The sequence below is a fragment of the Leuciscus leuciscus genome, assembly GCF_965113295.1.
Source record: "Leuciscus leuciscus genome assembly, chromosome: 3".
Classification (NCBI taxonomy): Eukaryota; Metazoa; Chordata; class Actinopteri; order Cypriniformes; family Leuciscidae; genus Leuciscus; species Leuciscus leuciscus.
This window is the reverse complement of record NC_138727.1, coordinates 34,513,159-34,541,077: the sequence shown is the minus strand read 5'-3', so window position 1 is coordinate 34,541,077 and position 27,919 is coordinate 34,513,159. Positions and strand designations below refer to the sequence as shown.

Genomic DNA, 27,919 nt, shown 5'->3' with positions numbered 1-27,919 from the left:
ATGAACTGGTTAAAGATGTAACTGGGGGAAAAAAACAAGTATTTCCAACACATGATGCTGCAGTTGTGCTCATTTGAATGTGTTTTGAATGAATTCACATTTTAACTATAGGTACTGGAGGATCAGTGGATATTAGCAAAGGAAACTCTGAAAGGTTTGTGCACTCCATGCAAGAACCACTAGAAATTATTCAGAGACATTCCTCTCCAAGCAATTCATCAAAGAAGAAATGGAAAACCTTTTTCTGTTTTTTCTTCTGATTATCCATGGTGGATCCTCAATAATCCCAAGAGTGCATATCCATGTGAACAAATGGAAAACCTGGAATGAAGCACAGTCTTATTGCAGGCAGAATTACATAGACCTTTCCACCGTTTCTAGCAATGAAGAAAACTTGTGTCTTCGAGGAATGTTGGAAACTAAAGAAAACCATGCTTGGATTGGGATGTACAGGAACCATACAAACATGGACCAGTTTATATGGTCTGATGGGGACTTACAAACAAACTTCATTAATTGGAAGTCAAATCAACCTGATGATAGAAACGCTGGTCAAAACTGTGTAGAAGTTGATGGAACAGGATGGGCTGATTTTGGTTGTGGTGAAACGTTGCCATTCTTTTGCTGTTCAATGACTTTGGAGAGAGATCAAAAGACATGGGAGGAAGCTATGGAGCACTGCAGAGATCACTACACCGAATTGGCCAGTCTGACCTCTAATCCGCAACTGCAACAGGCTGAAAGAAATCTAAAGGGAGAAACAAGTGTCTGGGTGGGTCTGCGCTTTGTCGCTGGACAATGGTACTGGTTGAACACAGAGCCTGCTGGGAACGATGTGTCACTGCCACGGTGCCCAGCTGTACCTTATGGTTGTGGAGCCCGCAATATAGAAACTAAGAAGTGGGAGAACAGAGACTGCAACGATAAGCTCAGCTTCCTATGTTCCTAGATTTGAGAATGAGTGACAGAGGTACACATACCAATTTTTTTAAAATTAATGTATTAATGATAATTAATAATGATCAATTAGTAATTATTAATGATTATTTTTAATAATGTACATTTATATTAAATTAATTCAATTATAAGTGCAATAAATTTAATATTATTCTGTTTTTGATAAATAATAAAATGTAATATTATTCTGTCAATTATGTGCAAAGTAAACTTGACCCAAAATAGGATTTTAATTTCTTTCCAAATGTTTTGAAACAATGAATGTTGTTTCTTAAAGAAACAGTGTGAATTTACATTAGTCTCCTGAGTAAATATGAATCTTATACTCTCTATCCTCTTTGTACAGTAGTGGCCAAAAGTTATTTCCAGCTTAGGAAAACTGACATCTTTACCCTTTATTCAAATATAAAAAATTTAAAAAAAAGTGTTAAAGATTTTGTAAGCATATTGCATTGTGCTTGGAGTCAGTTTTATTTGTGATAATGCAATGAAACATGCCAAATTGTGCAGACATAATTTTTGGCCAGGCTGCCAGACAGAAATCATGAACACATGCAAAATAATGAAATATTAATAACTGATTATGTTATATGCTTTTCCCTGTGAGCTTTTCATTTTTCTAAGCACTTTTTTCTTTTTTTTCTTTTTTTGCTAAATAAAGTATTTTGTTCTTCCCTCATATTTAAAATATTTGAAAAATAAAAAAAATATTTTCCTCATATTTTGATGGTTTAATCAAACTTGTATTATCATTAAAAACAAAATTCACCTCCGGACATCACTTTTAGCCAATACTGTATTTTAGTGTAAAATGAGTTATGAATGAGTTCAGCTATTATTATTCTTTTTCTTTTACAGATTCCTAGGACTCTCCAGCATCCAGAAGATTTCTATCACATTTCTATCTTCTTACTGTAGAATTGATGTAATAACCTTTTGTTTGCCAAGACTGGTTAGAGAGATCTTTAAAATCTTTTTTCCAAGTCTCCATATGTACCATAACTGTACTCTGAAAAAAAAAAATAATAATTCAAATAAACAGTAGTGAAATACATAAATTAACACTTTTTTTTTTTTTTTTACGTTTCACAATTGTAGTAATTTTGATTACTTTTTCAAGAAAATACTATTTCAGTCTTTATACTTCAACATTTCATGTTTTATTCAATGTGTTATTTGCCATTTATTTGTAATTAACTGTGAAATTTACAAACAATTTCTGATATATTTTTTTCTTTTCTTCAATGCACCGTAGAACTGCAGGTGGGGAGTTTGTAGTTTCCTAATTAGTTTGACAATGTTCTTTTTTTAAAGATCTGGGCCCGTATTCATAAAGATTCTAAGAATCCTCTCAGAAAACTCTTAATTTAGCTTAAAAACTTTTACGTAGGAGTCTTAGCTTAAGAGCAATTCGGGACCGATCTGAGAGCAACTCTGAGTAAGGAAAAGACAAAAACTTTCATCTTAGTGAGGAGGCGGGGTTGACCCCGTTGCTATGTATGACACAATCTTTTGAAGACTGTGATTGGTTGGTTGTCCAAAAAAAAAAAAAAAAAAAAAGTGATTTTAAGTATAGGGTCTATTCTAAGCCTTCACTTTGAAATTACATGTGTAATTTTTCCTATTTGACCGTTCTCACACACACACACACACACACACACACACACACACACACACACACACACACACACACACACACACACACACACACACACACACACACACACACACACACACTCACACACACATTATATATGTGTATATAAATCCTTTTTAGTTTTATTTACCATGGTATGGTAATAATGTATCATGCATGCTGTTAATTTCCTATAAGGTATTTGCTTGGCTTAGAATGATAAAAATTGTTCCACTCTTTCCAATTATTTTCCACTGATTGCTGGCATGTCTATTTAAGTGGTGGTTTGAATGTTGGTTTTAATGTATCAAACATGGAATTTTCCCAGCTGCCAAATATCGTAATGTAGTGATTACTTTCATTTCTGGCGCTATGGCATTTCTGTGCAGTGTTGGAGATATTAGCGTGTCTCTAATAAGATCAGTCACAAACATGATCCCTGCACGATCTAGCGTCTTATTAACTCACTATCATTCATTGTCTGCAACACATTTCTTCTCCCTCTTCGTCTTTCTGCCATTTTCTCCTCTGCTAAAGAAACTCTTAAGCCTCTTAAAAGTCCTCGTCCGTGCTCCTAACAATTTTGACCTTAAGACCTCTTTTAAGGGTTAAGATGCTTTCTGAATTACTTTTTTCTTTACTAGGATTTTTTCTTTAATTTTAAGAGTAAACGCCCACATTTCTAAGAATTTTCTTAGAATTGTGTCACTAGGAGCTACTTTTTGCATTAAGATTCTTTATGAATACGGGCCCTGCAGTATAGCTTTAACATTTTAATATTTGATTTGAAAATTACATATACTTTACATGTTTCAATAAAGATATTTGAATGATTTTACTGCTTTACTGCATTTTGTTTTAACTAAACATATACAGATAAAACCTTACTTTTAGTAAGGTCACAAACTGTCCCTCATCCTCAGTGCTTTATTTGACCAATTGCACAATTTTGTAAACCAAATACATTCATTTAGAATTCAGTATAAAGTTTTATTTTATTTTTTTTATTTTTTTGTACATATGCAAGGAATTTTGCCTTGATATAACTGCCCGTAAAACCATTTGTAGCAATGCCACTTGAAGGCCTACAACCATAGCTGTAAAAAGCGTGATGCCTGCTAACGCTGTGGTACGCAGGGAAGAGGACAAGAGGCTGTTTTTTTTTGTTTTTTTTAAATGGATGTCAATTGAGGAGAGGCTTCACTACACTGAATAAACTTATTTTGTGAAGAAATAGCTTATGAATCGACAGCCCATCGGCTAATATTCAATATGTTTGCCCTTAAACATTAGTTTTGGAATGATCTATTTTTAGAATGTACACAGAAAAAAAAAATGCTGTTTTCTAAGAGAAATCACAAACAATTGCGCAACAGGTATATGTTTCAGTTTACGGCACTTCTCATTCATTTCAATGAAATCCGCAAGCACACAACTCTGAATGAAATTCAGTGATGTCAAGGCTGTGATGTAATTGGTTATCAAGGCACACCTGATCCAAGTTAGCCGTTCATTTTTTTTCCAATGGTAGCACAATATTATATTCCTGCGATACCCGGAGGCTGCAGTTTCAGGACCACAGTTGTAGAACCCAAGTTTTTTTTTTTTTTTACTAGTGTGTGAGGCTTTCGGTGTCAGCAGTCCCCTGCTCCTTTTTAATTACAAAAAATACAGCAAGGTATATTTAACTCTACTTCTACAAGTACATGTGCCCTCGACTCGTGAATCGGATCTTTCCGAGTCTGATGTGTCCCACAAAATATGGCTAACTAATTGTACACACTATATGCACTCAATCAAACACCCTCCCTTTCTTGAACAATAAGCCTCACCTACAGATTACCATTGAATGTTAGAGTATAAGTAGATAAGGCATTTTTAGAAACAAGTTTTGATTAATTACAGAATCTATTTAATAGGCCTATATATAAACATAATCAGCAATACATTATTTTTGATGGTTCCCTTTAGACATTTTTTTTTTGACTAAGTAACATTGCACTTACATGTCAACCAACTCATTTTAGTAGAGTACTTAATATCAGTTAACACCTTATTGTGCTGGTTCCCAAAGAGACATTCTACTGACTATAAGTAAATTTGCAAGTACATGTCAACTTATTCTATTAACCTGAACCCCTTATTATACTAACCCTATAACCCTACTCCTAAGAGTGTACTAATAATCAACTAATACTCTAATGAGTTAATTGACAGGTGCAATACTAGGCAATAGTTCTTAGAACAACATCTTTGGAATGCTTTATGATGTTATTAATATTTTCTGACTGTTTTTGGAATGTTTGCATAAAGCATTGTGAGAACAATTTTAATCCTTGAAGTGTTTGTCAGTCAAATTATTTTTATTTTTTTTGTATAGTGCTTTTCACGACACACATTGTTTCAAAGAAGCTTTACAGAAAATCATGATGTTATAATCTTTATAATATCTTAATATATTCATGCCTTATAGTCACATTTAGCAGATTTCTGCTATTGTTCAGAACTTTGGCTAATGTTCTGGCATGGTCTCAAACTTATGAACAATACATTTTCTTCCAGTAAAGTTAATAGAGCTGGACTTTAAAAACGTACTTAAAAGTTAGCATAACAACGTTACTTATACATTGTTCATGGAACGTATTTGTTTTGAATTGTTTAGTTGGATGTAAATCTAACTCTTTTAAAAAAAAACTTTACTACTTGTTTGATCATTAAAGAAAATTGAAGATAAGAGAACAAGAACTCACAGGACACATGCATGAGGAACAAACAAGCAGGTATAATACACCGACTTCATAGAACAATTGCATTATTCGCAATCAGGGGCCGTATGTAAAGCCACTCAGAGTACATTTTTTTTGTCTCAAGTCAAGTGTGTCAAAATACTAAGATTAACGTAATTTTACTCTTATTCATAGACTTAAAGGAGAACTCTGTAACTCTAGCGAACTCTAGTCACTTCTTCGCTGATTTTCCCTTTTGTTGTCGCATGTTTTCCCCACGAGCTCCCCCTACAGCTGTGGGGGGGCGTATATTTCACAACACAGTCGTAAAAAACTCACTTGCGGCGGCCTCCTCCCCCTCTCTACCGCTGCTCATGTGCGTTTGTTTTGATCGGAGCAAGCCAACTGTATCGTGTGGAGCTATGTCTACCGAGGTGAGTAATCTGGTAATACATCATACATGCGTGTGTGTTTATGTCGAATTGCCGTAAAGCAATTTGTGTTTCGCGCTCGTTCTCGTTCTAGTTCTCGCTTCTCACGAGACTTCCAATTTCTATTTTGCCGGGACGGCAGTGCGCAAGTTGCAAGGTTGGTTTTCCGCCTGGGAACGCTGGGGGGAGCGGGGAAAGTCACCAATATCACCAGAACAGGTTGTTTAACCATCCAAATGATTTCTAGACAGTTTTATTAAGTTAAAAAAGTTACCAAGTTCTCCTTTCAGTGTGATTCATAAAGGTTCCCAAGTGTCAAGACTAGGTCTTAGCTCCTAAATTATTTAAGAGAGCTGGAGAGGTCTCCTAACCTAGTTAGGAGTAACAAGATGGCAGCAGAGAGGACACGGTCACACACTTTTCAACGGATATTATGTATTGGAGTTAAAAGATGACGGAGTTGATCAAACGATAAAAAGATTAATCATCAAGGTATTCTTTTTGTAACTTACCTTTAAGACATTTTACAGTAATGCAATTAAATGAAAGTAATAATTATATTTTTGGCGACCCAGGCCCTTCAGGCCACAGTAAGCAGGCTCTTATTGTGGAACTAACCACACCACATATACAGTAGTGGCCAAAAGTGATGTGTGGAGTTTTTTTTAACGTTTTTTTTTAATGACCCTACAAGTTTACTTAAACCATCAAATTATGAGGAAAATATTTGTATATTTATATTTTTCAAATATTTTAAAATATGAGGGAAGAACAAAACCCTAAACTTAGTGAAGGTATTTATCTGACAAAATTATTTCAAGTCATCTTTATTTCTACAGTGCTTTTTACAATATAGATTGTTTCAAAACAGCATTAACAGGAAAATAAAGCAACAAAGTTAGTCTTGGCTGTACAGCAGCTCTAGAAGAAAATAGTGTCATTGTCCAGCTTAAGTAAGTTCAGTGTTGATTCATTTCTACCAGAAAGACCCGGGAGGCAAAATACCGAAACAAGTATACAATTATTAACAGCCCAGCAAGCAAGTTTTGTGTTATAAAGTTCTTTGGCGTAGCAGTCCGTAGCTCGCAATCCGAGAGTAACGGAATCTGCATGTCCTGCCTTAAGACGAAGGCAGGGGCGCAGCCGACCCCCACGAGGTATGGGTTAGGGCTAGAGTTAGAGTGAGAGACCCCCGGGAGGTATGGACAGGGACCATCCTGGTGGTGGGGAGTATGGAGGGGACAGGGACCATCCTGGTGGTGGTGGGGAGGATGGAGGGGACAGGGACCATCCTGGTGGTGGTGGGGAGGATGGAGGGGACAGGGACCATCCTGGTGGTGGTGGTGGTGGTGGTGGTGGGGAGGATGGAGGGGAATGTAGGCGTCAGCATATGCAAACTCAGACATGTGTAAGTACCAATCTTTTATACTACAAGTTTTAGAACACGATTGGATAGAGAAGGTAATAAGTTACGTAACAATTGAGTCTTCCTGGCAGAACTATACGCTAAAGCTTTCATTTTCATTGTAAAAAATCATTAGTTATCTATTTAGTTCACTGATTTCTCCAGAGCAGCTGTATAAATAAATGATGTCATCGTCCAGCTCAGTTCAGTTCTCATATAATGGTGTCAATGCAGGCAGATCAGTAATATTGTTGAATATTAAGTGACAAAAAAGGGCAAATTACAGCTACAGGTTTTAGAAAAACTAAATAGCTCACAGGAGAAAAAAAAAATCATACATTGTCATTGTGTTATCACAAATAAACAACTGACTCCAGGCACAACTACACAATACGCTTACAAAACCTTTTTTAATACTATTTGAATAAAGGGTGAATCTGATAATTTTCCTTTGCATCACTTTTCCACAGGGGATTCCACAGCATCAATACTAATTTGTGATAATTTTGAAAATAAATAAATTTAAATAATAAAGTTTCAGTGTCTTAATTAAATTATTTTATTAATTACATTAAATAATTGGTGTCATGCTGCTGTGAGGCTCACTATCCGATTGTTAAGTCTGACGTCACACGTGACGTTTAGCCTTTTCCGGGTCCAAGCGCTCCTCTCGTCCAGAAATAACAACCTGGGCCCGTATTCATAAAGAATCTTAATGCAAAGAGTAGCCCCTAGTGACAAAATTCTAAGAAAATTCTTAGAAATGTGGGCGTTTACTCTTAAAATTAAAGAAAAATTCCTAGTAAAGAAAAAAGTAATTCAGAAAGCATCTTAACCCTTAAAAGAGGTCTTAAGGTCAAAATTGTTAGGAGCACGGACGAGGACTTTTAAGAGGCTTAAGAGTTTCTTTAGCAGAGGAGAAAATGGCAGAAAGACGAAGAGGGAGAAGAAATGTGTTGAAGACAATGAATAACAGTGAGTTAATAAGACGCTATAGATTAGATCGTGCAGGGATCATGTTTGTGACTGATCTTATTAGAGACACGCTAACATCTCCGAAACAGCACAGAAATGCCATAGCACCAGAAATGAAAGTAATCACTACATTACGATATTTGGCAACTGGGAAAATTCCATGTTTGATACATTAAAACCAACATTCAAACCAACATTAAAACCACCACTTAAATAGACATGCCAGCAGTGTAATTGGCTTAGAATGATAAAAATTGTTCCACTCTTTCCAATCAAATACCTTATAGGAAATTAACTGCATGGTAAATAAAAAAAAAAGGATTTATATACACATATATAATGTGTGTGTGTGTGTGTGTGTGTGTGTGTGTGTGTGTGTGTGTGTGTGTGTGTGTGTGTGTGTGTGTGTGTGTGTGTGTGTGTGTGTGTGAACGGTCAAATAAGAAAAAATTACACATGTAATTTCAAAGTGAAGGCTTAGAATAGACCCTATACTTAAAATCACTTTTTTTTTTTTTCTTCTTGGACAACCAACCAATCACAGTCTTCAAAAGATTGTGTCATACATAGCAACGGGGTCAACCCCGCCTCCTTACTAAGATGAAAGTTTTTGTCTTTTCCTTACTCAGAGTTGCTCTCAGATCGGTCCCGAATCGCTTTTAAGCTAAGACTCCTACGTAAAAGTTTTTAAGCTAAATTAAGAGTTTTCTTAGAGGATTCTTAGAATCTTTATGAATACGGGCCCAGGACTTTGGACCCGGAAAGAGTATTATCGGAGAGTGGTTACGTCACGACTTAACAACCGAATTGCCTGATTCAGAGGCTGAGGGCGGCCATTTTGGGTTGACATCATTGTAGTCCTTAGTTTACAACACTTAAAGTCCCACTTCAGTCAGCACTTAAGAATCAGTCTTATACTTTACTGAAAGTTGCTTTTAGCTTCTTTATAAAAGTCTCCTACTCTTAGACAAGTCCTACTTTTTATTAATAATTTTTTGACACTTAAGTCAATGCTTAAGACTATTCTTAAGAGCAATTCTTAAGAATAAGAGCAGTTTTAAACATACGGGCCCAGGACTTTCATATGGCGCCAGATTGGTCTCATTAATAATTCATGCAAAAAACATGATTGACATGTTGCGTGAAAAGTGCAAAAAAAAAAAAAAAAAATTATTCACATGAGCAAAATAAAACTATAGCCTATTCATAAAATACATTTCATTTCAAAAGTGTGTATACACACACACACACACACACACACACACACACACACACACACACACACACACACACACACACACACACACACACACACACACACACACACACACACACACACACACATACACAGACATGTATATGTATTTATATAAATGTATATACAGTATGTGTGTCTGTGTGTGTGTATGTAGGCCTATGTATGTAACAGAGGCAATAGTAAGTGCTGTATTTGTTCATTTTAATTTTAATTTTAATTTGTAAATAGCCTCCTTGTTAGCACGTCTGTCTTCCATGCTGAAGACCGTGGTTCGAATCCTGCTCGGAGTGGGTAGAGTAGGAAACTTTTATTTACTGCAGTCTTTTCTGCTGTCATTGTTTTCCTTGGATTTGCTTCTTGGTTCCATGCTATTTTAAGCTTTCCTTGATCCATTCCATTTTTTATAGGGAACAGATCATACAGAACACAATTTTGTGGTGTTTTATTTTTCTATTGTGGTGTTTTCCACATGTCTTGTAAGATTTTACTTGTGTGCTGTCTAGTTGTATGTTTGAGTTTTGTTTACTTTCCTGTTGTGTTTTTGGTTTAGAAAATCTTTGCTCTTTATAATTCCATGTTTTGGATGGTGTACTTCCCAGAGACTCTTACACAGTTTGGTGTACTATACTACAGTAAAATGTGAATCTTAAAGTAAAGTCTTATCTGTTATTTTTGTAATTCAAATATTGAATGCACTTAGAATTTTGTATACTCTGGAAAAATGTAAACACTCTAGAAACAGTTCTACTTAACACTCTACTTACAACAGTTTTTTGTACTTAAAAACTTTAATTTGTGTTTATTCCACACATGTAGCTGTAACAAATTAAATGCATAAATAAACATACATGTAAGCAGGCTATAGCTCAGTGGGTAGCACTGTCACCTCACAGCAAGAAGGTCCCTGGTTCGAGTCCCGGCTGAGCCAGGAGTTTGCAGGTTCTCTTTGTGTCAATGTGGGTTAGCTCCAGTTTCCCCCAAAAAATCTAAAACATGCAGCATAGGTAAATGAACTGGCCAATCCATGCTGTTTCCCCTGTGGCAACTTTGCGACCCTAGAAGGGATGAGCTTTGTAAAGAATGGATGGATGAAAAGAAGCATGGGGAATGTTTGGAGGATTTTTGTATAGAAAGTTAAAAAAAAATTATGAAATAAAAAAATCTTAAAACATTTTAAAAAATAGATGTTTTGAACATTCGACATTTAGAAATAAGGGTTTCATAACATTTTCAAAATTATAGAATGGGGAATGTTCCTCTAACGTTCAAATAAACCACGAAAAAAAACATTCAGAAATAACGTTTTCGTAGCTTAATGGTAATGTTAGCAAAACATTCTAAGAACATATTTTTGTTAGCTGGGACCATCAAAACAAAGGGTAATTAAATAATCTTTATGCCTTCAAGCTTTTTGTATCTGCTTTATGGTATTTTATATTTATACATTTTATTGACAGATATAGTCAGATATATAGTATTTTTTTTATGTAAAAACATGTATGTTCGCAATAAGTGCATTGTATCAAATTATTAATTTAAATGTTACATAGTAAGACACTTAATATTAAGCAGGACCAATACAGCTGATAAAGACGCTGTGGCTCTGAAACCTCAGATAGTGGTTCTGAGTGAATGAGGAATCAAAGATAAAAGAGCAACCTCTGGTGGAGCTCAAAATACAAAACACCTGAGAGAAGCTTAACTTCCTCTACAGAAAATAAAGTTAGTACTGAAGATACATATTTGCATGTCTTTTAAATAAGCTTAAATTGATGTGTCACTGAGCACTGGGAAGTGCACTTTGAAGGCATGGAAGATTTGCATGCTTCATGCAAGCACAAACTTGACAGACACATGACTCATCATCATCCTGACACAGTGTTGCGAAGACTAAGACAGCCTTTGGTCTCATGATTATCCTTCGTAAAATAGCTCTTCTTTGCCAATGCTAAAATCCAGGTCAATCAAGGAAAACAATAATCTATGGAAGTTGCTTGAGACCCAGGTCCAGATTAACCAATTGGTGCAAAAAGATTAAATGGGCTCTGGGTATTTATTTGCATGTATTTAAAATTATTTTTCAGTTTACATTGTACACAGAAAATACTGTCCCTGAGAAAAGTTTACATATTTTCCGATCTCCTTAATAGCCATACTTTATATCAAACAATAATGTGGTTTATTTTATATTGGGAGAAGAAGAAAGAAGAGTTAAGAGGGGATACAAGTTTGGAAATATCTCATTTAATGTTTAAAAGCACTGAACAGTGAACGGAACCGCGCTGAACTGAACCATTCTCTTTTTGACATGGCAACAATAACAACAACACAGGAAAACACTGCATCTGAAACACCTTTTAAACACAAAGACAGTGCCATTCGCATCTCCGATAAATTATTCGGATGAATTATGATAAAGCAACCTGCATAGAGATCTTATACGAACAAGGGTCAGTCAGGAGAAATTTAGCGGACATTTATGATATTAGTTTTTTCAGGTAAAATAAAAATGACTTTTTTTACTGCTTATACTACAAACATTACACATATTTCATTCACAAGAAAAGCACTTGTATCATCATCTCTCACAATGTGATAAAGACATTAATAAATTCTCATCAGATTTATTTAACAATAGGCTATCCAATTGTTTCACTGGATTATACTTGAAATAATTTCTCTCATTTATATATCAAACTTTTCTCTTCTTCACTTCCAATCCCTATTAACATTCTTTACTGATAGTACTGAAAACCAAACTGAATCTGTCAGTGTTTTTAAAGGTTTTAAGTACATCTGAGTGAAATCAAGTGTAGTGTTAGTTCTGGCAGGTCACGTCAAGCTCGCATCAGCTGACAGCTGATCCACGTCGTCTACTTATAGGAATACGACACCTATAACTGTAGTACAGGAGGAGGAGGAGGAGGAGGAGGAGGAGGAGGAAGGGCAAGAAGACAAGCAGTCTCAGATGAAATTCAAGTCACTAGTTGCCCATGTCTTTGTCAATGGTATGACTATGAGGGAGGCTGGGCTACGAGTAAGGCCAAATTTGAGTCGCTTTACATCGCCTCGAGAACCTTCAGGGAGGTGTGGTGGCAAACAAAATTCTATCACTGAATAAAAGACAAACATTTCCAATAGTCTTTGATGAGGTGTATTTTTTTGCAAGAAAAGGCCAGCAGTCGTACAGTCACACAGAGTGACACAGAGTGGCTGCAGAGTGTGACAGTGAAGGGACGGCATCCTTTCTCCTTTATAGTCTTGACTCCCAGAATGTAATCTTTATAGGCCAATGATGGTATTTCAATATGTGGAACATTCTTAGACGTGTTCATCATATTGTCTCCTTGAGTGGAGGCCCTCCTGTCAGCCTAGGCTCTGAGATATGCACACAAAAACAATTGGTTTCACCAACCACTCAAAACCCAAACAAATAGTGTTCCAACCAATCACCGACAGGGGGAGGGTGTTGTGAGGTTTTGAGCCAGCTTCTTCTTCAGCTCCGACTTCGCGTGCAGCCGTGCATGAGCACAAAACCTCACAACACCCTCCCCCTGTCGGTGATTGGTTGGAACACTATTTGTTTTGGTTTTGAGTGGTTGGTGAAACCAATTGTTTTTGTGTGCAGATCTCAGAGCCTAGGCTGCCTACAGAGACGCGTTTTTTGACGGCATGCTTATGGGGCGGGCAGCTAGCGGATCGTAAGGAAAGATTAGATGAATGTGATATTTTTTTTTGGGCCTGAAATCACTGATACAACCTTTAAGACAATTTTTTTACTCTGAGTGGCTTTATACATACGGCCCCTGATCTCTGGATGTCACTGTAGATACGTTGGAGGGATGTAAATGCAATCCTGCAAATAACTTCTATATTCTATTTGGACTCAAAACACAGTTAAGGCTAGGTGTAAATAGTGATCTTATATCTTCAAGGTGACCTGGAAAAATGTTTAATAACAAAGCTGGACTGCTGAAAGCAAGCACTCATTTGAACTTGTATAATTTGTGTTCCAAAAAAAACCTAAGCATGTCTAATACTTCATACTTAATATGCTAATATGACCGTATGACCAGTTTTCTTTTGTTTTACTGAGGACACTACAAAAACTTCCTACTTTAAGACTAGGTCAATGTTTTGCTATTAACATAACCCTCCAAAGAGCCTCTTTCTCCATTGATGGCCATTCAAAAGTAACCATGTATTCAGACATTTATTTTGCTTGTTTGTTTGCAAGCAACATTTAAATCAGAAATATTTCATTATATAATTAGGGCTATTAATAAACTGAAAAATAGCCTTCTTCTTCCCCACCTGCCTGGTGTCTTTCATATCATAGCTCTTTATAGTCACTAGGGTTGAGACTGTGAGTACACAGTATGGTGTCATCAGCCAATATGTGTTGTCATTACATAATTTCCCTGTACAGTACCTTCAAAGTAATTAAGCACATGGTATTTATAGCTCATGTGACTGGCTCAAAACAACCTGCCTGCTAAATTTCCAAGCACCCATGAGCAAAGAGAGCAGATTTCTAACTGTATACTTCCGAGGAGTCCTGCTTCAGTCAAGCAACTGATATTGAAATAAATGGCAATGCTAACAAATAGCTTTACTGTATGCATGTATTTAGACCTCCATGGAAAGAACATATAATAAGCAAGTAGATCTAGTTGGTGCTGATGTTCAGTCATAATCCACAAGGAGGTGTCATTGAGCTCATTTGAAATCAATGTCTTTCTGTTCACTTTTTCTCTTCAACATTTGCATGAAGGTTCAACCAACATGGACAAGGTTCACACAACCTGAAACCACTACAAACACACTAGATGAGGTTTGAAACTCTCAATGACGAAAGAAGGAAAACCAAGAACAAACAAGAGATACAGAGGCAGACACAAAGTCAACTAACAAATACAAAGAAATGCTAAGAAACAAGGTGAAAAGCACGTATAATCCAAGGAGGAGAAGATACAAGTAAAGAAGTACAAGAGAGGAGAAACAGAGATGGTGAGAGACGTCATAGAGGAACTTACATCTTAAAGCACACTTCCACTTCACTCTTAGTCTTTCCAATACACACAGTCACACATGCACTCATGACAAACAATGTGCACAGCTCTCATTTTGGACATTAGTTTTTAAACACGTTGTCAAAAACCTTCAATAATGGGCTACTGTGTCTTCCAGATCATCTGTAACCTTGCCGTTTCTCTCCTACTGCTATCGCTTAGTGTCAGCGGCACCACAAACCGTAAGTATTAAGATCTGCTCTATGATGCCCTATTAATGAATGATGTCAGTATACATATTGTTCACACAGTACAGTATACAGATTTCTAGGGAACATTGTGGTATGTGTATGGTTTTGTGAGTAAAGAACAGCTGCTATTTAACCTTTCACCTGACAGTTATTTGACCTACTAGCTGTTTTTCTTTTCAGTAATACCAAACACATTTAATGTCATGCTTGGTATGTCTTGGTTCGGCTTATATGAGACAAACAATCATTGTGTCATTTAATAGAATTTGATTTAAAAATATATATAATAATTTGATAGTCAATTGAATTCTGTTTTAATTCACACTGCACCAACGCGACGGGCGCTGACCAACAGCAACAGACTTGTTTGTTGGGTTTTGTCGGATCAGTGTGTTACCCTGTCAGCGTCTGTTGCAGTTGATCAGAACTTCTTTTTGCCGATTGAACATGTTCAATCACCTTTGTCCGGTCATGGGATGTCTGAGAAGTAACGTACCGTAATATGGTGATTGCTTGTATTGGTCAGCGTCTTATTTGTCATAGTAGTAAAGAATCAGCAATGTTTTATCGTAATTATAATGCAATATCATGTAGTAATATTAAAATATATAATATAGTATAATATACAATATAATATGCTAATATTATATAGTAGCTGGCAAATATTAGGACTTGAATTTTAGAATTTTTGATTTTTATACTTATATCTTACCTATCTTAGACAATATCATTTGTTTTTCCAATTTCATCAAAATCCTTTGACTTAGTCTTTATACCAATATCAACAGGTAGAAGTAATGAATGAAACACCTTCTTCTTATTTTTATTTTTTTAGAGTTTATGCTCTGCATTAATCTTAGGGATCGGGGTCGGGTGCCTGGTTAAAGAATAGTTCATCTTATTCTAACTGATATGAAAAAAAAAATAGATGAACTAATTATTCAGAATTATTATGTATATATTTATATTATCTTTTATATTTATAAGCACACAAGGTTGAAAATTTGTCCTGCAAAATGTCCTAGTAGTTTACACCAGTAAACATTTGGTAACCCTTTAGAATACTGTTCCGTCATTAATGAATTTCAACAGAGGAACAAATGAGTAATGCAATAATAACATTGTAGTAACTACCATTAACTAACAAGAAACTCTGATTAACGAATCAGTAAGTAATAGCACTCAGCTGAATGCGGTAGTTCACTACTAGCTAATCAGTAACTAGCAGCCTACTATTTTTTCATACCTCTTGGAGGAATAATATCTATATACAGGTTCATAATTATTGTGAGTAATGCATAATGTATAATTAATTCTAGAGTGAAGATCACTGTATTTCACTAGTAGTGACTCAAGTATTACCAAGTCTTTCAAGAAAAGACTATTATTTGGAACAGTTTTCTAAAGTGAAATGTATGATAACTCCATAGTAATGACTGAAGTCATTGTAAAATTTTGAGGTTTTGGTTAGTAATTACTACATCCTTCTAATGGAATCACTAATTATTTGGAACAGTATTCTAAAGAGAAGATAATGGTCACTCACTAGTGATGACTCAAGTGTTACCAAATCTGTCAGAAGTAATTACTGACCAAAACCTTACAAAAACCTCAGATGCTTGCAATGACTTCAGTCAATATTAGGGTTATTATGCTTTTCGCTTTAAAATACTGTTCCGAATAATTAGTATTTCCTTCTGAAGGACTTGAGTCATAACTAGTGGATTACCATTACTTCCATTTTAGAATTCATTATACATTATGCATTATTCACATTAAGTATGAACCCATATATAGTAGTCCTCTGCGAAGTATGAAAAAAAAAAATAGTAGTTGCCGATTAGCTAATAGTGAATTACCACATTCAACTGAGCACTATTCCTTGCTAACTCATTAATCAGAGTTTCTTGTTAGTAGTTTACTCATTTGTTTCTGTGCAGTTATTCATTAATGACGGGACAGTATTCGAAAGTCTTACCAAAAACTCGTATTACTTTGGGTTAGAAAACAGTTTTAATTAATCTAAAACTCTGTATTGAACTCCCCGCCCTTTTCCCCCTTTACTCTTGTAGAGTCCGAGGAGCTGCAATGTGTCCAAAGTATCAAAGTGCCACGAAACACAATGTTTAGAGCTCGTGTTATGACAGAGTTGAAGATAAACTGTACTTTTACTCAACATGGATGTCACAGGAGCCCACGAGTCTTATGGTGCAAAATCTATGGAAATCACTGTAAAGCTTTTAATCACTCAGTTTACATCAAAACTGAGTGGAAGAATATGACAGAGCATGAAGGGATGGCTTTCCTGATTTTCCTGAACATCTCAATGGACGATGCAGGTTTATACAGATGTAAAGAAGGTGACAGCTCTATTAGCCATGCTATTAATGTCACTGTAACAGGTAAGTTATGTTATTAGTAGAATGTAAACATTCAGTGGTAACACTTTATTTTGATGGCCCCTTTTAACATTCCGTTGACTATAAGTAACTTTATAACTACGTCAACTAACTCTCATTACAGTATTAGTAGACTGTCTGCTTAATATCTGCTAACTCTTTATTGTGATGGTCCTCCAACAGACATTCTAATGACTATAAGTAACTTTACAAGTGCATGTCAACTTATTCGAACCCTGACCCTACCAGTCTACTAATAGTCTACTAACACTCTAATGAGAACTAGTAGACATGTTGGTGCAATGTTACTTAGTCAACAGAATGTGTTAAAGGGACCATCAAAATAAAGTGAAACCCATTTGGTTGAATATACTGTAAATATAATAAAAGTGTATTTTAAATATTTTCAGTAAATAAGGAGGATGAGGTTTCACCCAATCAAAACAACACAAGTAAGGGCATGACCATTACCACACATGATATTAGTCAACTTTATGTTTGGCAATTAGTTTCTATTCTAATGGTTTTCTAAAGTCAAAGTGCATTAAAGTGCATGCCTGATAATACAGCAGGTATTAAATATTCTAATGCCTACAATAATAGGTGATATGAATACAACTCCGAATGATGATCTGCAGTGGCTCTGGCCATATGTGTACATCTGCACTGGAATAGCGGGGCTGGTATTCATAGTTATGGCTGTTACATTACTTTTCATCAGATGCCAAGGTGAGTAGTTTGGGAATTTGCAATACGATCTGAAAATTTACAATAACCTGTTCCATTAGTTTTTGTGTCCTTTGGCTGATTCTGTGAAATTTTCCATAGGGACAAAATCAAGAAGAAAAGATATGGCATATACAAATCAGGTATCTTTTGTTTTCATTTCAGTCTGTAGAACTGTTTATTGTATCCACTGAAAATAAATTTATTAAATGCTCTGTTTTCACTTACATTTCACTTATACAGTACATGGAAACACAAAGAAGTGACCTGCCTCCTCCTCCTCCTCATTCCCATCACAAAACCCGTCCCCCCTCAGACCAGCCGACCTCTGCTTTATATCGTGTCTGTGAAACTCTACCTGTCAGAGGAGCATCTCCAGCTGGAAGAGTTTCAGGTAGACACAACACCGTTGGTACAGCAAGAGGAGAAGAAGAGAATGCTCTTGTGTATGCTTCTTTGAATCACCAGGCTATGCCCAGAGTGCCAAAAAGAACAGCACGACAAGAACCAGAACCTTCAGAATATGCTGCAATCCGGTTCCGGTGATTCAGTGAATCCTTTACTGAGACACTTTAAAAAAGAATACTGAGAAATGACCCATGAAAAAGTATCACTCATTTGCTATTATGTATTAAGAAATTATTTTAAAAAATCTCTCTATGAGGAGCGAGAATCTGAGCTTGACATGTAGGATGGCAACTGCAACTGCCTGCTGTTATCTCAAAGGTCTGGCATGCAGAGTTAAGGCCTATTTATACTCCTGCATCGGACCTACACCGGAGCCTCTACGCTGTAGGCTACGCGTTGGTTTTAATTTATACTTCTGCGCTGTTGTCCGCGTTGACGCACAATCACACATGCAGAGGGAGCATGTGAAACCCGAGGGAGGGGTTCTAGCAGACCAATCACAGCGCTTGCGTCCGCGTAGAATTGACGCGTTGTTACATTTTTGGAGAAGTGCGCGTCAGGGTACGCCGAAGGGTACACGCGCTAAACACAGCCTACGCCGTAGCTACAGCGTAAGTTCGACGCAGAAGAATAAATAGGCCTTTAGACGCACTCCTGGGTCAACAAATTTTGTTGATCCTGGAACAACATTCCTGTCCGAAAATTTAATCCTAACTATATACCCTTAAATCTAGCACCTAGCATCTAGCATCAAATCTAAATCTGCTCTTGGTGAAATCAGGTTCGGTGGGATGTTGCACCTTGTGGCAGGAAATTAACCACACAGTAAAATACAATGGTTTCTACACTGAACGATCCTGTTAATGTGCTATTTCATTAAATGTAAGAAGAGGTTTTGCCAAATGACTAAATGCCTGTTCACACCAAGACAATAAATATTTTAATTTGAATGCAGCTGTTAATGTGTCTCTTTAGACCGACAGTCACACTAGCAAGTGTTTTTTGCTAGTTTCAGCCTGACGCAGTTATCGTTTTCACGTCCTGAACCATGTTGTTTAAATAGCAAATGCATTTGCGTCCATTTGTGCACCCATGAGCATGCTGGGCTGAAAACGAGGTGTGTTAGAGCCCTAACATTTGCACGCCATCAATGGCCATCTGTCTGTTTTTCGAGCACCCATGGAAATGACTGAGCACTCACAGAAAAACACAATATATTCTCATTTTAACCAGTCAAATTGAGATTCAGGAACCCTCTCTGATTGGTGGATCTCACATCAGGTTATATTTAGCGTTATAACAACCTGATACAAAAGCTTGTGCTTCTGTTTTTGCACAATTATAAATTGCATTTTAAGTAGGCTAAATAATTCCAAAATCATAAGGTATATCAACGAGATAGTGACTCATGGAAAAATATGTGTTTTAGTTTGGTTGGTAATGTATTAGCAGTCCGCGGGCCTCTACTAGCGAGACATGAATAACCTTTGTGTAATTAATTCATCAAGGTCACCATCGCACGGAGAAAAAGACAGGACTCTTGAAAAACGAACACCATTAATTAATAAGTAATGAGCATGTTAAAATGATTTAAGGGGAATTTGTTACATATGTGTATGTGCTTAGCCTAGTTATCATTTGATTCATGGAAACAGGCGCCTATGGCTTTAAGGCCTGTTCACATCAAGAATAATAACTATAAAGTTAACTTTAACAATAACTATATTAGCACACACACTAACGGACAATAATGTTCTGTTTATTATAAGCTCGACTAATTCATAGAATTAGAAGGATTATTAAAACAAATATATTTTTCTGCATCAAAGTTGTCTGATTTGTCGAGTTTGTACGCAGAGTACAAAACTGAGAAGCCCACAAGAGCAAAAGCATGCAAACACATTTCCTGTATGAGCAGGGGGGAGACTGCAACTTACCAGATATGATGGTGGGATTCTTTACCTCCCACAATGAAGAATAGTACATACAGCCTACTTTTTTATTCACTAAAGGTCAAAGAGTTACATTCTGCCTTCTAATTATACTGTCCACCCACAATGAAGAAAAGTATGAATTAAAGGTCAATGAGTAACATACTCCTATCTATTTATACTGTACATACTGTGTGTGTGTGTGTGTGTGTGTGTGTGTGTTTGTGTGTGTGTGTGTGTGTGTGTGTGTGTGTTTGTATGAATGAGTAAATTAATCCAATAGTAAATTAAACTCATCAAGTTCAAAGCTTATTTGCAATTGTATAAATCAGTTTGCTGCTGTACTCGTTGTGTTGGTGTGTCTAGACCGGTTTCACCTAAGACTGTGACTCATTCCTTTAAAGGGGACTTCCATAAAAAAGTTCCTTATTTAATCTCAACATTGTATTTACCTTGACATGATTCAGTTAGAGAGGTGTTTTTCTTGGAATAAGTACTAGATGTACAGTTTCAGAATGTATGAGCAAGACTCTCCTCTTATAAGTAAAAAAGTCTCTTTTACTCTCAGGAGTAAAAAAAAGTATGGAATAAATGTGAATATGTTTGTTGTATTGTTGCCTGTGAATCACTTTTTATTAAATAGACTGGTATAATCATTAAAAGTAATTCAAGGAACCATTTTTAATTAATTTTAATTGCTTACTTTTCATCATGAATTCAACATAAAACCTCAAGAAAAGACATTTAATTCGCACTTTAAAAGTGTAATGGCATTGTATCTGATACAAATATCAAAATGGTATCTGCAAACATATGAGGTTTTCTTCACTTTTCTGCACTGCCTTTTAACTGTCAAAGTGATGTTTCGCGGATGTATGGAGATGAGTTCAGAGTAACCACAGGTGTAGTTCACCATATTAAAATATACAAACACTTTGTACTGGTTTTTCAACCAAAAAAAACTATAAATCTGTTATTTTATAATTTAATAGAAATGTAACATTGTAACATGTCTGGCCTTTCCTGTGTTTTCATTGTGTTTTTAGTTCTGCCCTCTGTGACCTAGTTTTCCCTGTTGCTGATTAGTTCATTTGTCTCCACCTGTGTTCATTAATTATCTAGTTTGTCTCACCCAGTCGCTGTCTATCCTCGTTTGTGAATGTGTTTGGTTGTGTTTATTCTTTGTTGTTCTTCAAGTTTGCTATTAAATATTACTCCAGTTCATTCTCCTTCGTTGTGTGCTTTGTTACATCAATCGAACCGTTACAAACATATGTATACAATGAGCAGTCATAACATTAAAACCACCTGCCTAATATCATGTGTTGAGGAATGGACTCCACAAGACCTCTGAATGTGTCCTGTGGTATCTGGAACCAAAGACAAGAGATGTCAAAAAGTGAAATAAAATCAAATGCTTTTACTGAAAAAAAGTGGCAAACGTTTCGGTCACATGTAACCTTTCTCAATGTAAGCTTGGCATTGTTGCTCTGACCCAAATAGTTCTGACCCATCTAGCCATCACTATTTGGATAACACTATAAAAATAAGGTTTCATTAGTTAACATTAGTAAATTACTTTAAAGGAACACGCCAACTTTTTGGGACTTCAGCTTATTCACCGTATCCCCCAGAGTTAGATAAGTCCATACATACCCTTTTCATCTCCGTGTGTGCTGTAACTCTGTCTGACGCACCCACTGCTAGCCTAGCTTAGCACAAAGACTGGAGGTAAACGGCTCCAGCTGGCATACTGCTCCCAATAAGTGACAAAATAACGCAAACATTTTCCTATTTACATGTTGTGATTTGTATAGTCACAGTGTGTACAAATAACAAGGCCACATGAGACACAGCCATCTTCTAACCGTATACATACTGGGAACTATATTCTCAGAAGGCGAAGCACTGCTACTTGGGCGGAGTGATTTACTCCAACTCTGAGCGAACTCTCTGCTCCTCACCACGGGGCTTCTCAGGCGCTGTGAGCAAATCACTCCACCCAAGTAGCAGTGCTTCCCTTGTCAAAGTCACTCAGATCTTTTCGCTTTCCCATTTTTCTGGCTTCCAACACATGAAATTAACTTACTGACTGTTCACTTGCTGCCTTATATACCCGACGCGTTCGCATGTGTTATTGTAATGATATAATCAATGTTATTCACCTGTCAGTGGTTTTAATGTTGTAGCTGATCACTGTAAACACAGTGTGTGCGTTTGTAGGGCCTATATAAAAGAAGTAGCTCTTGCATTGTAAAATACATCCATAATACATCAATATACTACTTTCTGGGGCCACTGTTTGCCTTTTCCAGTTCTGTTAACGATGGTCCATGAGAAAGCAGAAATCTTTTCTCAGTTCCCTGTAACAGGTTTTATTTCACATGGCTTGGATTGTCCTGAGGATCTTTCACTAGCAAAAATGTATGTTTGCTTCTCTCTCTTCTGCTTTTCCAAATAACACTGCAACAGGTTATAGAGAATTGAGAATACAGCATGCATGACACCACTTTTAAAACTAGTCTAAAGGTTATGATTCACGGGGCAACTTTTTGAACAATGTTGCTGGGCAATGTTGCCGTCAACGAGCAACCAGGTGAGACCCAGGGCCCATGACCGATCTAAATTATCCAGATAGAAATTTGTTGCCCATTCTCAATGGGAAAGTGCCGAAGCAACATCACTCGGCAACATTGCCCAGCAACATTACTCAAAAAGTACTTACCTTAACTAATGACACATTGCTACTGCAGTACCATCATTTTGATTATGTTTTTGGGGTAAGGGGGAGGCTTTTAAATATTTATATTGACAGTGAATTTTATCAGGGTAGGGTGATAGGTTGACAGACAAATTTGAGAAAACTACCCCCATGGCGTAAGGATATAACCTGAAGAAAAGTTCAGTGATTTTTTTTTTTTTGTGAACTCAAAATTCTCACTTCTTGCACGCAACACCAACACAGACTATTTGCCTTACACAAAAATGGAAGCGAGCATTCAAAAGTGTGTTCTTCATTTAGTGTTGGCACACTTCTGATTTAAGCCTTTTAAATCAAACCAGTCTGATTTTTGCAGATCTAGATAATTCGATTGTAAAAGAGATAAGAGTAAAGATTTATAACAATATTTTAAAGGAAATAATGACATGTGCAACTACCTTTTGCATGATAAAAACAAAAGGCCTATATATATATAAAAAAACATTGAATGTCACTGAAGACCAGGTGAAGTAACTGCGGTTTTTTTCAAATTATTATTTCCTTTATGAGTGGGTGGAGGAAAACAGTGCATACCACTCACTCAAAATCAATTAATGTTTGTTTTTCAGAAAACAATGCAAACAGAACTCATATCATGTGACTAACAATGTCACACAGTTTGATTAAAGTGCATGTTTGCTTTATTATTCTAGATAACTTTATTCCAAACACATCAAAGAACATGGAGGTGTGAAAGTGAAGGGGGTGACTCATTTTAGAATGACACAGGTGGGCTAAATGTTTAGGTGCACTTCTTCAGTTAAGAAGTTACAAACAGCACAAAGAGGAAATTGATGTTACGTACAAAATTACACTGTATCAAAAGTGGCTAGCAGCAAAGAAAGAGATCACAGAAATCACAACAATCTGTCACATTGCATTTCCGCCATCTAACACACAGTTACGACAAAAGTCTCAAGAGGAATTATGGGTGCGTTTGTAGCCTGGGTCTCTTCTCTGGTCCAACCACCACCAACAGCCATGCATGAAGAAAAGGAAACAGCAGCAACAACCGAAACAAAAAAATTTAATAAAACAACATTGCATCATGGGCGGAACATTATTGACTTTTTAAAAAGTTCCAGAATCCAGATAATACAAGTCTGCTTACATTTAGGGCTCTTTAAGGTCTATGACAGATTAGTTTGGCTATAAGCAAAAATCTTTACTAAAATATTATTGTCATCCTTTTGTCTCAAAAGACAATGGAATCTGCATCTCTAGACGTTTTTTGAGTTGCAGTGCCTACTGTAGTGCCCGATTCTTCAAAGATATTGCAACTTTTATATATTAAACATTCCATTTGCAAGATTTTTTACATATGTTTTCATAGCAAACAAATGGCTGATTCATTTATTCTGGTTAAATGTAAAGATAATTATTGATATATAATAATACAAGAGTAAAATAAATGATTCCTATTTAAATTATTCACCCCCATGACTAAAGAATTTGCTAACGTGGTGATTTAGACGTGAAATGAGTGACAGAACGAAATTACAAAAATAATGTTTTCCAAAACACTCTTACTGCCTGGGTCATTCATACACAGTATCATTTCATGTCTTAATATAATGGATAAAACAATAAACTCAGTTTTAATGATGGACGTCATATTAGTGCCTATTATTACCAATAGCTATTTAGGTATTGTTTAGCATTGTTTTATCTTGCATTTGGTCTTGCTTCCTTCTATGTAATGTCCACTTTCATGATCCAGTCAGTTCTTGATAAATAAAATGTCCTGTCCTACATCTTATCTTGTTGTTGGCATCACTCAAATGGGTAACATCATGAAAGTATAATGGGTGGTAAATGACAGTTCACAATTGGCTTTAAGTGATTTGTCACACCAAGTGAATGTACTTATTTGTAGATGCACTATATTGAAGTGATTTATGATATGGTGTCTTTAAATAATGATTTCCTGTTTCCAATAGCAACTAAAAAGACATCAGTCATGGTATAAGGTGAGTTTAGAAGGGCTTCTTGCAAGATACAGGAAGTGGTAACTCCTTAGACTTCCTGTGGTTCTGTACTTAAACAGGGCTATGTAAAACATACCTCACAATTGGCTTTGGTTGCACAAGATATTTTGCTATACTTTAAGCATACATATTATAATCTCATTACTGCTCATAGATTTTCATACACAAAGTTTACACATTAATTTTTGTTTGTGCGCATATATGCTCAAATTTACAATATGGATGTTCTGGCATCATAAACAATGTAAACATATTTACATAAACAGCCACAGAAAATAAAAATCCTCACAAATCCTATTTTATTTTATTTTTTTGTACTTTGTATTTTATTAAATATTGTTTTATTGCCTTTATCTTGTGTGTTTAAGCAATACAATCCGTGACAGAAGACCCGACCTAAAAACTCGTCTAGCGGCGAATGTTTTGTTTTTTCCTTTTTATGTGTTTTTTTGGACTTTTTGATTTTTTTTCTCTCACCATGGATCTCCCTGCAGTTCACCTCCTGTGCCTTGAGCAGGGAGAACGCTCCCTCGAGGAACACTTAGAGGAGTTTCTCGAAATGGCCCATCAGACAACCTTCCCGGACAATTGCCTGTGCTCGTTCCTAAACGCCGGCCTGCACACCCTCAGCCACTCCAGCCGCCAAGTCATCACCATCCCCCATCAGTCACTCAGTTCCTCCAGCCTCTGAGTGCTCCGCTCTATCTGGACCTGTCGCCCTGGCTCCTGTGTCTGTGCTCCTTCCTCCCTCAAATCCAGCATCGGACATTCAGCCTCGCCAGGCTCTATCGGACCATTGGCTCCACCTTGCTCCACCTCAGCCCTCTGGACCCCCACTTCCATCTCGTGGGGTCGTCACTGCAGCTCAATCGCGGCCGCCTGGGTCTTCGCTGTCACTTCACTTCCTCAGCTCTCTGCCTGCGCGTTGGGCTCCAACTCCATCATCATCATCGCCTCCGATCATCCCCATGCTGGCATCTAGCATCGTCGCCCCATGGCTCTTCCCTCTAGCGACATTGTAATGGTTCGCAGTCCTGGCTGTGGCCTGGGTCTCTTCCATCTTGCTCGCCTCTGCTCAAGGCCATTCCCTGGATCACATCACCCTGGACTTTCTGTTCAATCCCTCTCCCAGACTCTTGTCCTCCACCTGAGCCTCCTTCTCCATTCTCCTGCCGGCGTGAGGTCGCGCCTTTCCAGGAGGGGGCGTAATGTCACTGTTTCACTCAGTTTGGACTTTGTTTTCATTAGCCGGTTTCTCCCAGTCTAGTTTATTGTCAGTTCAGGTGTGTCTGATTAATTTTAGTTTGCATGTATAATAAGTTTCTATCTTTCTGTTCATCACTGTCGGGTCTTGTCTATGTTTGGATGTATTGTATGCTACTCTCATTGTGTGGATTTGCCTGTGGATTTATTAAAGACTGCATTATTGCCTTCATCTTTGTGTTTGTGTGTGTTCTAGCAACACAATCTGTGTGTACATTATCAATATGTTTGTGTAGTTACAGTTTAATATTATATAGATATTGCTGTGTCCCTTACACCGTCCCTACCCTAAACTTTTTTTTTAATGCAGCTGTATAACAGAAACAGCAGGAATAGAGTTTCTACAGAGTGCAAATACCATCAATAACAATGACCATCTTACACTTGCCTACTTGTTACACATCTAGTTATGAACATAATCTGAACAGTATTTTCTATCATAGACAGAATGTGCTACTTGAAAGGTAATTTTAGAAACAAGTCACAGCATTTATGATTGAGGTCTTGATAAGATTGATAGGTTTGATAGATTTGTTTGACCTACTTGACAGAAGAATGATTTCCATTTGGATCATAATGATTTATGATACAAAAAAGGTTTTGTAGTCTAAATAATGTACTAATTTTTTTTAATTACATTTTTTGTCAATCAGTCATTTTTGCTCAGTGAGTTGTAAAGTATATCATTGCACTCTGTGTGATCTATCTGATGAAGAACTTAGGCCTTCATTAAACTTTAAAAGTCATTAACTCAAGTCTTAGTCAAATCATAGTAATTGCAACAATCAGTCAACGCTGAATCTCAAGAATTTGCATTAATAGTATTCAAAATAGTGACTTGATGTGCTCATAACTTTTTCAAGGCAGAAAATGGTTTGAATCAACACGTCTTGAAAAGAACAGACAGTAAGCAAGTACACTAAGTTTACTGACTGTGCTGGTGTTCGTTCATTATCCACAAGGAGGTGTCACTGAGTTAAAGTCACCCTCTTTCTTTTTCTTCATCTTTTTTCTCTTCAACATTTGTATGAAGGTTCAACCAACCTGGACACGGTTCACACAACCTGAAACCGCTACAAACACACTAGATGAGGATTGAAATTTTTCAACTTTTAATAATGAAATTACTAACTTTGTTAATGACCAACGTCATACCAATGCAACGATCACAGATACAGTGTTTCAGAGATACCTGAGAAAAGATACAGGGTAAAGAAAATATTTAATTTCAGTAATGTGCACATATAGTAAGAAATAACATTAATCTATCCAGTTGTCCAGTGTTGCTTTTACAGTAGGCTATTAGATGTTTGTTTTTAAACAACTTGAAACAATCATGACAATACCCAATTGTCCCCTTCTGGCCAGGTGTGTAATGTGGGTGTGATCTTTGATGCTCAGCTGACTTTTAATTCTCATTTTAATAACATAAGGAAGGTTGCTTTTTTTTCAGCTGAGGAACATTGCTCGTATTAGACCCTTTTACTCTAGGCCTGATGTAGAGAGGATCCATGCCTTCATCATGTCAAAGCTTGATTATTGTAATTCTCGCTTTGCGGGTTTACCAGCAAATTTTAATAAGAGGTTGCAATATGTACACAGAGGTGTAAAGTCCAGGTTCAGAAAGTAAGTCCTCCTCAGTATTTTGTTCCATTCACCTGGATTTTGCTAATTTGCACAGTTTTTTTCAGCCAGGAGATAGAACTAATAACTATAATAATTAGTGAAATCAGTTGACTGAGCTCATGGGTGGAATAAACATGGCAGGACTTTTACTTTCTTACCCCTGGAC

The 27,919-nt window shown here is 36.6% G+C and overlaps 1 protein-coding gene across 2 annotated transcripts; it reads left to right on the top strand.

The window, feature by feature from the left end:
• The first annotated feature begins 14,189 nt into the window (after positions 1 to 14,189).
• On the top strand, positions 14,190 to 21,339 carry btla (B and T lymphocyte associated). 2 transcript variants are annotated; one of them, XM_082164057.1, is made up of 7 exons: positions 14,190 to 14,398; positions 14,579 to 14,642; positions 16,724 to 17,053; positions 17,461 to 17,502; positions 17,654 to 17,779; positions 17,879 to 17,919; positions 18,020 to 21,339. In XM_082164057.1, the coding sequence occupies exons 1-7, from the start codon at positions 14,396 to 14,398 to the stop codon at positions 18,320 to 18,322; spliced, it is 909 nt and encodes a 302-aa protein (XP_082020183.1). In that variant the 5' UTR covers positions 14,190 to 14,395; the 3' UTR covers positions 18,323 to 21,339. The 2 variants fall into 2 exon arrangements, with proteins under 2 accessions (XP_082020183.1, XP_082020182.1); XM_082164056.1 differs by having other exon boundaries at positions 14,191 to 14,642.
• The last annotated feature ends 6,580 nt before the right edge of the window (positions 21,340 to 27,919 follow it).

Bases quoted from the DNA above. Each gene is read 5' to 3' on its own strand.
- btla (XM_082164056.1), top strand. From the start codon at position 14,558: ATGGGCTACTGTGTCTTCCAGATCATCTGTAACCTTGCCGTTTCTCTC. The intron at 14,643-16,723 runs GTAAGTATTAAG...TTACTCTTGTAG, and splicing joins TGTCAGCGGCACCACAAACC to AGTCCGAGGAGCTGCAATGT. The intron at 17,503-17,653 runs GTAAGGGCATGA...CTACAATAATAG, and splicing joins ACCCAATCAAAACAACACAA to GTGATATGAATACAACTCCG.